Source organism: Medicago sativa, chromosome 2 (genome assembly GCF_051527215.1).
Source record: "Medicago sativa cultivar Bolivia chromosome 2, Bolivia_mono, whole genome shotgun sequence".
Classification (NCBI taxonomy): Eukaryota; Viridiplantae; Streptophyta; class Magnoliopsida; order Fabales; family Fabaceae; genus Medicago; species Medicago sativa.
Window position 1 is genome coordinate 18,224,650 of NC_140750.1, and position 12,704 is coordinate 18,237,353.

Here is a 12,704-nt window from a genome sequence, read left to right on the forward strand (position 1 = left end):
ATTGCCCTATGAGTGAAATATGGAGAAAATCTTGTGTGGTCCTGGTCCACACAAGTGGTCTTTGGTCACACAAAGAGAAAAAAGAGAAGAGAGAGAAGAAAGAAGAGAGAGAAAATGGAGAAGAGAGAGAAGGAAAAAACTTGTGTGTGTGACCAAACCAAAAATTCATGGTCCTGGTCCACACAAGTGTTTCTCGTGAAATATAATGAAACTTGTATAAATGTAATGTATCTAATTGGCTGCTGTGTTGGGTAGTAATAACAACAACATTAATTATAAATAAACAAATTATATTCATTAGTGTATAACCACTTTTTGCATGAACATACATAAAGGCAGAGCAAATTCCTGAACTATGTCGGTACAAGAAAAATTTGCTATGATAACTAATTTATAGGAGATTATTGTATTCAAACAAAAATATATGAAGTAGGGATACAAACATGGACACTGGACACGACATAAATATTGACATGCCGACATCGATAATTATTTAAGAAAATTACATAATTTAATATAATTATAGGCGTCGGTGTTGTGTCAGACACGGTTCGTGTCCGACACAGAAACACGCCTAATCTGAGTCGTGCTTCATAGATTAAAATTTGTACATTTCATTATTTTCTAAATTTTACTTCTAGCATATCTTTTAAAATATTAGGATTGTATTTTAAAGGGTTAACTTGTATCTAAGAACTACAAAAAAATTCCAAAGATTGCTCCAAAATGCAATAACATCAAGAAATTTCACAACTACTCAGTACAATTTTAAAACATAAGCAAAATAAGCCAGTAAGATAGGACATAGATAATAACACCTAGAAACTTCACAACTAAACAGTACAATTTTAAAGGCATTTTACCTATGCTATGCCACAACCAAGATATTAATGAGGATACTTCCTTGTGCTACTGCAAAGATCAACTAGTTCCTCTAAAACATTGGATAATACATATCCATCGAAAATCTTAAAGACATTAGATATATGAGTCACCTCTCTTGTATATCCATCAATTAATTTATTCATAATCGATGTGTGACTAGCCTTTGACACTTAAACCTACCACTCCATAATTTCTTTGCAGTGTTGCAACATGTGTTGGCCGAGTTGGTCATGTAACGTAAAATACATTCCTTAACATGTTTGAAGTCTTAGACACAGGTTCTTTTTGGGTGAATGTTGACACTTCTTGTAATATGGTTCTTGCCTTACTAGACTAACCAGTAAATGATTTGCTAAACTTATCTACTTGCAAATTGCATAGCAGCAAGCTAAGACTTAACTTTTTGTTAAGGCATCCGTTTATTTATAACATGAAAACTCAGATTTCAATACAGAAAAGATGTATTGAAATCCGAGTTTTCATGTTATAAAGGTAGATTGAGCTTAATAGTAATCCGGTGCACAGGATATGTGAAAAACAATAAAAAATATGACACAGACACACTAAAACTGTATTTTACATAGACACTCCCAAAGCCACATTCTTTTGATAGCTGATATGCCTAAACTGCCTAAAACAGAACAATCCCATAAAAACATATTGATATTCCATATAACATATCATTAAGCATACCAATTAAAACAATTGTAACACTTGTTTCGGACATAAATAATCAAAAGCACAATGCAAGGTTTAAAATTTAAGATGGCCAAGACTTATTTAATACATATCAGTCTTGCATAGGGCCGTATCTGAGGCAGGGCGAAGAGGGCGGCCGTCCTAGGCCCAAAAAATAAGTATGAAATTTGGGCCCCCAATTTGTTTTTAAGGGTCTATTAGGCCAAAAAAAGTTGCTTAGTTTTTTGTATCAAGTTTGATGTTTGAGAATTGCTCTTCTCCCATTTGTTTTTGCTCATTCCCGTGCTGCGTGAGTTAACTCACGCTGAAAAAAATGTCTGACTGACATTGAAAATACACCTATGTGAGTTAACTCACGTCGGTTTTTTTTATGGGAATGGGCAATTCTAAATGGGAGAAGATCAATTCTCTTGATGTTTATATATATTTTAGATTAGGATCCAAATTGTAGATTCGCCCTAGGCCTACCAAAATCTAAGAAATGGCCCTGGTCTTGCATATTTTTTGACCAAAGTAATATATTTGAAAATCATAGATTAAGTGGTTATAGACAAAGTAAGAAACTAGAAAGTACATATGAATTACAATTTTGTGTACAATACTTATTACAATCAAATCACAGTGGCAATAAGATATCTGAAATGAACCTGATCTAATAATAACATGTTAGTTTCACACCTGCATTTGACTTAAATAGCATAGTAGGCTTTTCAGATTTCTGAGAAGAACTTCTCATTTCCTACAGAATGATACCATGTGAGCATTCAGCAACATTGATACAGCAGGCATATCCTATGTTTCCAAAAACACTAGCAAAAGCAGGCATATAAAGATCAAGTGTTTAAATAAAGCGTTCGATAAGGTAAAATTAATTGTCTGAAAAATACCTCAAAAATTCTTAAATCAAACCATAGAACTGAATTCATAAAATAAAGAAATATCTCAAAACCAAGCATTTAATAGTCAATATCAAAAGTAAAAGTAAAAATACGATGATGTAGTCATAAGGTCGTCTACTTATTCATGATGTACTAATCCAAGACAATAACATGAATCCTCTCTTGTTTTACCGGTGGCATTTGCACATTTGAAGTCCTTGAGCGATTTTGTGGATTCTCTTGTTTCACCTGTGGGATTTGCACATTTGAAGTCCTTGAGCGCTTCTGTGGTTTCTCTTGTTTCACCTGTGACCTTCGCACATTTGAAGAGCTTGAGCCATGTTGTGGAAAAGCAGTTTGGTGAAGTGTTACCAAAGATTGTACCACTGCTGGATTTACCTCTGTGGTTGAAATTGACTCAAAATTTGCAACATTGTTGTTATAGTCAACCCTCTCCAGCTCCTGCGCAACAGCAAGTAAAGTAGGAAACATGGAAGGTTCGACTTTGTACCGTTCCACATTAGAAACCATACACATGAAAAACTGAGGGTAAGGATGCTGAGTAACTTTTGTAATGGCCTCATCTAAATTCTCCACCTCTCTTGAAACTCTAGGGTCTTCTAGGACAGGAGATTTAGGCATAATCAAAAAATTATTCATGAGGACCAAATGTCGCATATCAACCCAAGCTAACAGATTCCCCAAATAATGACAAATAGGACCAATTGCTGAATTTTCGCAATTCATGTACTTCAAAAGAAATTCAATTGCATCCTTGCAAAGCACTGAAGAAGCACCAAGCATAGTTCTAATAGCATTAGCTTTCTTATAATCAAATATAACACCAAACGTAGCGTCAGGATCACATTTAGCTCTCACTCTAAGTTCGCGAATAGAATTTGTCATGAAAATGTTATAGTTTTCCTCAGTAGTAAACTCCTTGAAAAGTACAAGGATACAACAACCGAAATAGACAAGTATTGAAGACCAATCGAAATTCGTAGTAATTTGGTAACCTCCAACATAGGAATGCATCCCCCATCCTGTATGGTTATCAATGGTTGCTAACCCCCATCTTTTGTTAGCATAGGTTAGGTACCCCAATGCATCAGGTTTTAAACCTATTGCACCCAATGCTGTTAACGCAGAGTTCTGGAATTCAGCAGATACATAAGTTATCATAGCACAAACACAAATGCATAACTCCTTGTTATTTTTTGAAACAACCGCCACATTATATGCCCTAGTGAAATTAGCCATACTAGTTTCATTCATAATAATAAACTTCTTTGACATTTCTTCAGTGGGATACCTTTCCCTCAGTCCATTCATTGTTTAACTCTAGAAAATAAAATAAGTAGTTAAATTAGAGATTGAAGAAGAAGATCAAGCTATATATATATACACACCCACACTCATATTGTAATATGAAATAATTATTATTAGGGGTGGCAAAGTGATCCGCCAAATCTATATCCATCAGATCTATCCATTACAAAATTCATCAAATCCATCCACCAAACAATATTTTTTAATGGATTGTATTCAATCCATCCATTTAAAAATATGGATTCAATTTATCTAACTTATTTTTAAAATCCAATGGATTAATTGAACTATTAATATAAATCTAATATAAAAAAATCCTAATTATCAAAAATTAAAATATTTTAATGTTAAAATTAATTTAGAACTAAGAAATTGGAAAAGTCTGAAAATACAAAACACAAAATTATAGAAATTTAATAGGGGTGACAAAATTGATAGCTTGGATGAATAAAATTATTTTCGAGTGAATAGGGAACCCCCCGAAATTGTAACTTTCGTCAAGAACCCCTAACTTCTAAGAAACTTCAAAAAACCCCCAGAAATTGTTAAACGTTAGCCAATTACCCCCCTCCATTTATTTTGGCCGTTAAAACCTATGATGAGACAGTTAACTGTACATGTGACACCTCCACACGGACTTGATGTCATGCCACGTCACAGAGGGGTATTGAATATTTTTTATTTTTTTGCTATTTTTTTTTTGTCAAATTTGTTTTTATTTTTTTATTTTTTTTTTGTGTCTAAAATTTGTGTTATTATAAAAATAGGCAAATAACCCCCTCAAATTTAATGCTTATATGCAAATACCCCCCTCAAATTTAAAACTTGTGTACCAAATACTTCCCTTAAATTTAACATTTATATGCAAATATCCCCCTCAAATTTAAAACTTATGCACAAATATCCTGAAAACAAATGGCACAATAAATATGGAGGAAACATGTAACTATCTAATGATGAAAGATACAACATCAGTGTTGAGAGACAAATAAATTGTGTCTACTATACTATAAAATGTTAAAAGTATAAAGATAAATGCAACTCAGGATTAGCCCCATCCTGGCCATACTTTTGTTAGGGTACAATATCTCATTATTTTGCATCATTTGTTAAACCTCCAATACCAAGACAGTGTTAAAGAAGACAAGGATAGATACAACTAAACAAACTTTGATTCTGGCTTTGGATTATTGTGTGTGTGTGTACACACACACAACAAGGATAGACAATGTATGAAGAATATAACATCGTTGCTATAATCGGTGATAGTAACCAGCAAATGTTATTGTCAAAGTCTATTGTTCTTTTGTCAATATTTTTTGTTTTTATTTTGAAGAACAACATAACAAGAAAATCAAAACAACAAAAATTATTGAAACAACGTAGGAGAGGGAAAAAAAAAACAAGAAATCCGTAGATCAAAATTATTGAACAAGGAAGAACAGATGTTATTTATAAAAAATAAAAGAGGAACAAGAAACAAACCTGAGAAGAAGAAAGGGACCCTAGAACGTGGAATAAGGAAGGAAGGACGGCGGCGACGATGGCGACACTTCAAGGATGGTGATGAATGGAAACCATGATGAAGTTGAAGGGGAAGACGAAAGATGTGGAGCGTGTAAATGGAAATGGAAACCACTCAAAAAAAAAACCAAGTTTAGTGGTTTTGGGTTTGAGAGAAACAAATTTCAAATAGAGTGAAAAACCAACTTAAACCTTTGTTTTCGAAACTGATTTTTAAAACTAAAGGAAATCATCGCAATTTTTATCTGCTAGGAATAAGGGAGAGATTAAACAAAAAGCCAAAAATGGCGGAGAATTGATTTCTATCTGGGAAGGGAACTAATGATTCCTATGACCATGGGATTTTATTTAATAAATTAGGGAACAAATAGTGTTAAGCCGAGAAAGGGGTGGAATTCAAATTTTTCATGGGATGGGAAGAATTGTATAAATCATTATAGGTAGGTTTGCCCTCGGAAGGCAGTGTATATTTATACCATTATATTTAGGGTTAAATATGTTTTTGGTCCTTATAAATATGTCAACTTTTCATTTTAGTCCCTCTAAAATTTTCCTTCAACTTTTAGTCCCTATAAAATTTTCAATCTTGACGTGTTTCCCATGATTAGAGACATCTCTGATTTTTCAATTTGTATCGTTTCCTCCTTCAGTTTTTGCTGGAATCGGTTTTCTGTTCAGTAATCCGATCGCTGCTTCTTGATACTCTCTCAAACAGTGTTTCCAATACAGTATTGTTGGAGCTTGATTTTACCAATTGACGTCGCGCAACCGCGCTAATGCACTTGTGCATTACAAAGGTTGATTCACGCGTGCTTCTTTATTAAAATCGCTCTGGTAATCTGTTAACGGACAACAGATGGCATACACGTGCCAATGGCCGTGTGTGTCTGATGCTGCGCCATCTCTTTCGAATATGGTGCAATCTGCTGCACCTGTTCACACTTCTTCAGCAGCGCCTAAGTCTTTTGCAGCAGCACTTGTGGGTGCTTCAGCCTCTGATGACAGACCCTACCCCTCACCGTGCATTAAAGGTGACACTTTGAGCATAAAAATCACTCAAGAGGAGTACCGTAAGGGGATTGAGGATTGCAAATATGCGTTAAGGGCTCGCCTGACCCTTAACAAAGGAGAGAAACCTTACTTGGCCCGTGATCTAAGTAGCAAGATTAGTAAACTATGGAAGACAACGGCTAGTTGGAAGATGGTGCCTCTTGGTAAGGGGTATTATGATTTTCTGTTTGATTCGGCGGAGGATTATAGGAAGATTTGGGTAGTTGGCACAGTTAACCTTAAGCCGGGTTTGCTAAGATTATCACAGTGGACTAAAGATTTCAAGTATCAGACACAAAAGCAAACACATGTATCGCTTTGGATCCGGTTAGTGGAGCTGCCACAAGAATATTGGCGGGAGAGAACGTTGAAGGAAATTGCTAGTGCGGTTGGGACTCCAATTGATATAGATGGACCTACTAGAAACCGTACGTTTGGGCATTATGCTAGAATTCTTGTCGACATTGATCTTTCGAAGAAATTGTATGATGAAATCCTTGTCGAAAGAGAGGACTTCGCTTTCAAAGTGGAAGTGCAATATGAGAGAATGCCTTTGTTTTGTCATCACTGTCACTCTATTGGGCACAACATTGCATCATGTCGTTGGTTGCATCCGCAACCACAAAAGGACAAGGCTGATCGTGGGAAACAGATAGTGGTTGCCGAATCAGACCCTAAGCATCCTACTCAGCAAACTAAAAACAAAACTGATGTCGGTACCTCTAATGGTAACAATTCATGGGTTCCGGTTCCGGTTGCTTCGACTGTTACTACTACTCATAGAGTTCCAGACACCGCAACTACTGCCCCTATACCTACATCATCGGCTTCAGGTTCATTGGCATTGCCAGCTTCATTGCCTGCTTCGACTTCAGTTTTGGGACCGGTTGTTTCATCAATGGTGGCCACCACAACTATGACGGCCCCAGCTCCGCAGCCAGCTACTCCAGTTCCGACACCTGTCAGCACTGTCCCGGTTTCTGTAGTACTGGTTTCATCAGTTCCGACACCTATCAGCACTATCACTCAATCAATTCTGGTATCTTTACCTGCAGTACCGGTTTCAGATTTATCTTCAAACTCTTTCAGTTTGCCGCTTCATAATGTTTTTGATGTCATTGAGCGTTCCTCGACTGATGAGTTAGCATTGAATATGCCGGTGTCTGAGAAGATTGTTTCCCCTGTTGCGCACGTTGACGTGCATTCCGTAGAAGTGGAGAAGTCTCATCAGGCATCGCGGGAGGTGTTGGAGAACCCCACAGTGACTGTTGCTACTAACCCGCTTCTGGATAGTGTGAAAAACAATCATGTGAATCACAGGGAGCTGGAGGAGAGTCCCATTGGTTCTATTGAGAGTGCTTCACACTCATCCCCTCTTGGGCGTGAGGACGTACGGCCTGACGGAGTGGAGCAGATGCATCAGATATTGCGGGAGAAGTTGGAGATCCCTGTGATAGATGATATTTCTGAGCCACTTCAGGATGGTGTGGAACATGATCATGTGAGCTCGCGGGACGTGGAGAAGAGTCCCAAGGGTGCTCGTGAAAGTGTTTCAAGACCATCCAGTGTTGCGCATGTTGACATGCATGAGGTATCTGCTGAACATCAGAAGCATCCGAAGGACTCTATTGTTACAGGTTCGGATGCCCAGCCCATTGATCACAATATAACTAATATCGATATTTCTGATGACTCTCTGGTTGATGTTGATGTGACCGAGATTTGTTCTCAAGATGGGGTACCGCAGTATGTGGTTACTAATATTCATAGCAGTGAAAGGATTCAGCATGATCTTGAATTGTGGCGCCGAGTAAAAGAATATGACAAAAAATCTATGGAAATGCCTTTGGTTCCGGCGTTAACTAGAAAGCAGAAGCAACACCTCAAAAAGACCACTTCTGGTAAGCCTTACATAACCCGATCAACGGGTGATAATTCTACCTCTAATCAATGATAGTGTTGTATTGGAATGTTCGCGGTTTTGGCAATCCAGATACGAAAATTGCCTTGAAATTTTTTTATTTGTCTCATAAGCCTAATTTTATTTTTTTGGCTGAACCTATGATTAGTTTTTCTCATGTTCCTTCGTGGTATTGGCATGGTATTGGAATTACAAAGTGTTGTCAGAACAATAGAGGTTCGTTGTTACCTAATTTATGGGCTCTTTGGGGCGCTGATGTGAATGTTACAGTTGCCTTTGTATCTAATCAATGCATAGCCCTGGAAGTAAAGTGGCAACACTCGTCTGTGTATATTGTGGGTGTATATGCAAGTACTTCTTATTTACATCGTCGACATTTGTGGGCTGATCTTACGAATCTGCAAGGATGTTTTCCGGGTCCCTGGTTGTTCATTGGTGATTTTAATGCTGTTATGGGTGCTCATGAAAAACGGGGGCGTTGGCCTCCAAATTCTTTATCCTGTTTAGATTTTGGAAACTGGTCGAATGCTAATTTGTTAACGCATCTCCCTACTTCTGGCCCTTTGTTTACTTGGACTAATGGTCGATTTGGTTCTGGAAATGTGGCCCTTAGACTTGACAGGTCGGTTTGTAATGAGGAGTGGTTGGCTTTTTGGCGAATTACTTGTTGTTATGCTCTGGTTCGACATCAATCGGATCACCATCCTCTTTTGCTTACTGCAGATGAGTTAACGGTGAAGAATGCTATTCCTTTTAAATTCTTTAAATCTTGGACTTCTCATGAGGATTGTCGTAAACTGGTTATGGATTCTTGGATGAAAAATGTCAGAGGTACTGGTATGTTGCGGTTACAAATTAAATTGCGTAATTTGAAAAATGTTTTCAAGCAGTGGAACCGCACAGTTTTTGGGGATGTTGATAGGCAGGTTCGGTTGGCTTTAGATGAAGTGGCTCGTATCCAGCATATTTTGGACACCGAGGGCTTCTCCGATGATCTTTATCAACGGGATATTGAGGCTCAGTTGATTTTGACTAAGGCTTTGACTGTCAGGACCAACTTTGGAAGGATAAGGCTCGTACTCAAAGTTTTATTCATGGTGACAGGAACACATCGTACTTCCATAGAGTTGCCAAAATTAAAGCAGCTTCAAATAATATTTCCCTGCTTTATGATGGTAATGATGCTATTTCTGATGCTGGTGAAATTGAGAATCATATTCTTAATTATTTTCAGGCTATTTTTAGTGTAGATAATGTTTGCATTGATAATGATATTGTTGTTCGAACTATTCCTGCCTTGGTTTCTGAGGATGAGAACCATATGCTTACACGCCTTCCTTTAGGTGATGAAATTAAATCTGCTGTGTTTGATCTTAATGGGGATGGTGCTCCGGGGCCTGATGGATTTGGGGGGCATTTTTATCAGACTTTTTGGGACATTGTAGGTGCTGATGTAGTGCATTCGGTGCAAGAATTTTTTCTATCTGGTAGCTTGGCTGATAATATAAATTCTAATTTGATTGTGCTCATCCCTAAGGTTCCAGGGGCACAAACTATGAGGGATTTTCGACCTATTGCTTTAGCAAATTTCCAATTCAAAATTGTTACAAAAATATTGGCGGACAGACTTGCGAATATTACCGCGAGAATTGTATCTATTGAGCAACGTGGGTTCATTCGTGACCGTCAAATTGCTGAATGTATTATATTGGCATGTAAGGCTATCAATTTGTTAGATAAAAAGCAATATGGTGGTAATGTGGCTATGAAAGTGGATATTCGGAAGGCTTTTGATACTTTAGACTGGAATTTCCTAATCTCTGTTTTGAAGCAGTTTGGGTTCTCTACAGTTTTCACTGGTTGGATTTCCGCCATCTTGATTTCAGCCCGTCTCTCTATTTTGGTGAATGGTAAGGCGGTGGGTTACTTCTCTTGCTCTCGCGGTGTCCGTCAAGGAGACCCTCTATCTCCACTTCTTTTCTGTTTGGCGGAAGAGGTCCTTAGCAGAGCATTGTCTTTGACACGACATACAGGAAAAATTGTGCCCATTTCTTATTGTCGTGGTGTTTCTCTGCCAACTCACATACTTTATGCTGATGATGTAATGATTTTCTGTACAGGTCTTAAAAGTAATATTCGATGTCTTCTTGATATTTTTAAGCAATATTCTGATGTTTCGGGGCAACAGATTAATAATAGCAAGAGTCGCTTTTATACGGGAGCTATGAATTTGGCGCGTGAGCAGATGATTGGGGACTTATTAGGCTTTGGATCTGGTATCATTCCTTTTACTTATCTTAGCTGCCCGGTGTTCAAAGGGAAACCGAAGAGTGCTTATTTTCTTGCAATTACTGACAAAATTAAAATGAAATTGGCAACTTGGAAAGGTACGTTACTGTCTGTCATGGGTCGTGTGCAGCTAGTTAAATCTATCATTCATGGTATGTTAGTGTATTCCTTCCATGTTTATATGTGGCCTAGGCGGTTATTGCAAAATTTAGATACTTGGATAAATTTTTTTATTTGGAGTGGGGATGTTAACACGCGGAAGATATGTACGGTTTCTTGGAAGGTTATGTGTCTCCCATGGGAGGAGGGTGGTCTTGATCTTAAGCCTACCCGTCTTGTGAATGAAGCACTTATGTTACAGCTAGCTTGGAAATTGATTTCAGAGGATTCCCAATGGGCTGTCCTATTGAGGTCTCGTTATTTTTCTAAGGGGCAGCCTATTCAACATTATTTTAAATCGTCTGTCTGGTGTGGTATTAAACCTCAGATTGCTACGGTGATGGCTAATTCTATTTGGGTGGTAGGTACTGGTGAGAAGATTCATTTTTGGACTGACAACTGGCTCGGCGATTCATTGGTTGATATTTTGCAAATTGAGCCGTCGGTGCATATTAATTTTACTGGTTTGTTGTGTGATGTTATTACTAATGCAGCCTGGAACATTCCGGATGAGGTGAGTTCTATTCCTGATGTGGCCTCTCGTCTAGCAGGTATTACTTTGCCTTCTTCTGCTCTTCCGAATTTATACTCTTGGTCCCATGCTTCGGATGGTAAGTTGTCTGCAAAGCTTGCTTTTTCTTTTTTGAGGCCGCAGGCTCCTATCTTGCCTTGGGCGTCCTCTATTTGGAATACTTGTATTCCACCTGCTCATTCCTTCATATTTTGGCGCCTTGTTCATGGTAAAATGCCCGCGGATGACAATTTAGCTTCCCGTGGGTGTGCAATGGTCTCAATGTGTAGCTTTTGTCTGAAAAGTATTGAAACTTCGGACCATTTATTTTTTTATTGTGATTTTGCTGTATCGGTTTGGACTTGGCTTGGTCTCTTGTTGAATTTCGTGATTGATCACACTTCTGCCCTTGCCTTATTTAATAGCATTCCTCGGCCTTGTTCCTCTCAATTGCATGATATCTTCTTGGCTGCTATTGTTCACTCGGTTCATGCTATCTGGTGGGCTAGAAATAATATTCGGTTTTCTTCCACAACTCCTACTTTGCATGCGGTTCAGGTGAGAGTGCATGCGTTGATTGGTTTGAGTGGGGGTTTATCCTCTGGTAAATGTGTTGTAGCAGATGCCCCTATTCTTGATTTGTTTCGTGTCCCCCATCATCAAAGGAAGGTAAAAGAGGTAATGATGGTTTGTTGGAAGCCGCCATCAGCTCCTTGGGTGAAAGTTAACTCCGACGGTTCAGTTTTGGCTTCTAGTGGAGCTTGCGGTGGTTTGTTTCGGAATCATTTAGGTACTTTCCTGGGTGCTTTTACATGTAATTTGGGCCCTTGTTCTGTTTTTGATGCAGAGATATTCGGTTATATTTTATCTATGGAGTTTGCGGCCCAACAGGGTTGGTCTAATATTTGGTTGGAAAGCGACTCTTCTAGTGCACTTCTAGCCTTCAAAAATGTGTCGTTGGTTCCTATCCGGCTCCGTAACCGCTGGCACAATGCTTGCGCGCTTAATATTCAGGTTATTTGTTCTCACATCTATCGTGAAGGCAACAGGTGCGCTGACAGGTTAGCTAACTTGGGTCATTCTGTTGTTGGGGAAGTGTGGCTGCCATCTTTGCCATCAGAGTTTCAGCAGGATTTCTTTGAGGATCGTTGTGGTTTACCTCGGCTTCGTTATCCGTAGGCGGCTGTTTTTTTATTATTTTGTTTTCTTTTTCTTTGTTTGTTTCTTTTCCTTTTTGTTTTTTTCGAGGGTTTTGGCCTAGTCCCCCCTCATGTATTTTTCCCCCTTTTTTTAATAAAATTTGAGATTGGCGGTATAGGATGGGAGTTCATCGGGGTGCCAACCTAGTTGGGATGTCGTTGCTTCTCCTTGATGCCTGTCCTTTCTCCTGGTTTACCGAAAAAAAAAATCTTCACTTTTGGTCACTCTTTTAAAGTAAACTCATATGTAGAATTCATAT

At 38.2% G+C, this 12,704-nt stretch overlaps 2 protein-coding genes across 3 annotated transcripts; one reads left to right on the forward strand and one right to left on the reverse strand.

The window, feature by feature from the left end:
- Positions 1-2,422: 2,422 nt before the first annotated feature.
- Positions 2,423-5,757, reverse strand: LOC146945158 (uncharacterized). 2 transcript variants are annotated; one of them, XM_085743529.1, is made up of 3 exons: positions 5,277-5,757; positions 2,769-3,803; positions 2,423-2,711 (listed from the first exon to the last, which is right to left on the reverse strand). In XM_085743529.1, the coding sequence occupies exons 2-3, from the start codon at positions 3,792-3,794 to the stop codon at positions 2,616-2,618; spliced, it is 1,122 nt and encodes a 373-aa protein (XP_085599655.1). In that variant the 5' UTR covers positions 3,795-3,803; positions 5,277-5,757; the 3' UTR covers positions 2,423-2,615. The 2 variants fall into 2 exon arrangements, with proteins under 2 accessions (XP_085599655.1, XP_085599654.1); XM_085743528.1 differs by having other exon boundaries at positions 2,423-3,803.
- A 2,669-nt stretch (positions 5,758-8,426) lies between these two features.
- LOC146945159 (uncharacterized) lies at positions 8,427-12,424 on the forward strand. Its single transcript, XM_085748032.1, has 2 exons — positions 8,427-9,362; positions 9,521-12,424. Exons 1-2 carry the CDS (start codon positions 8,427-8,429, stop codon positions 12,422-12,424), a joined length of 3,840 nt encoding a protein of 1,279 aa, XP_085604158.1.
- The last annotated feature ends 280 nt before the right edge of the window (positions 12,425-12,704 follow it).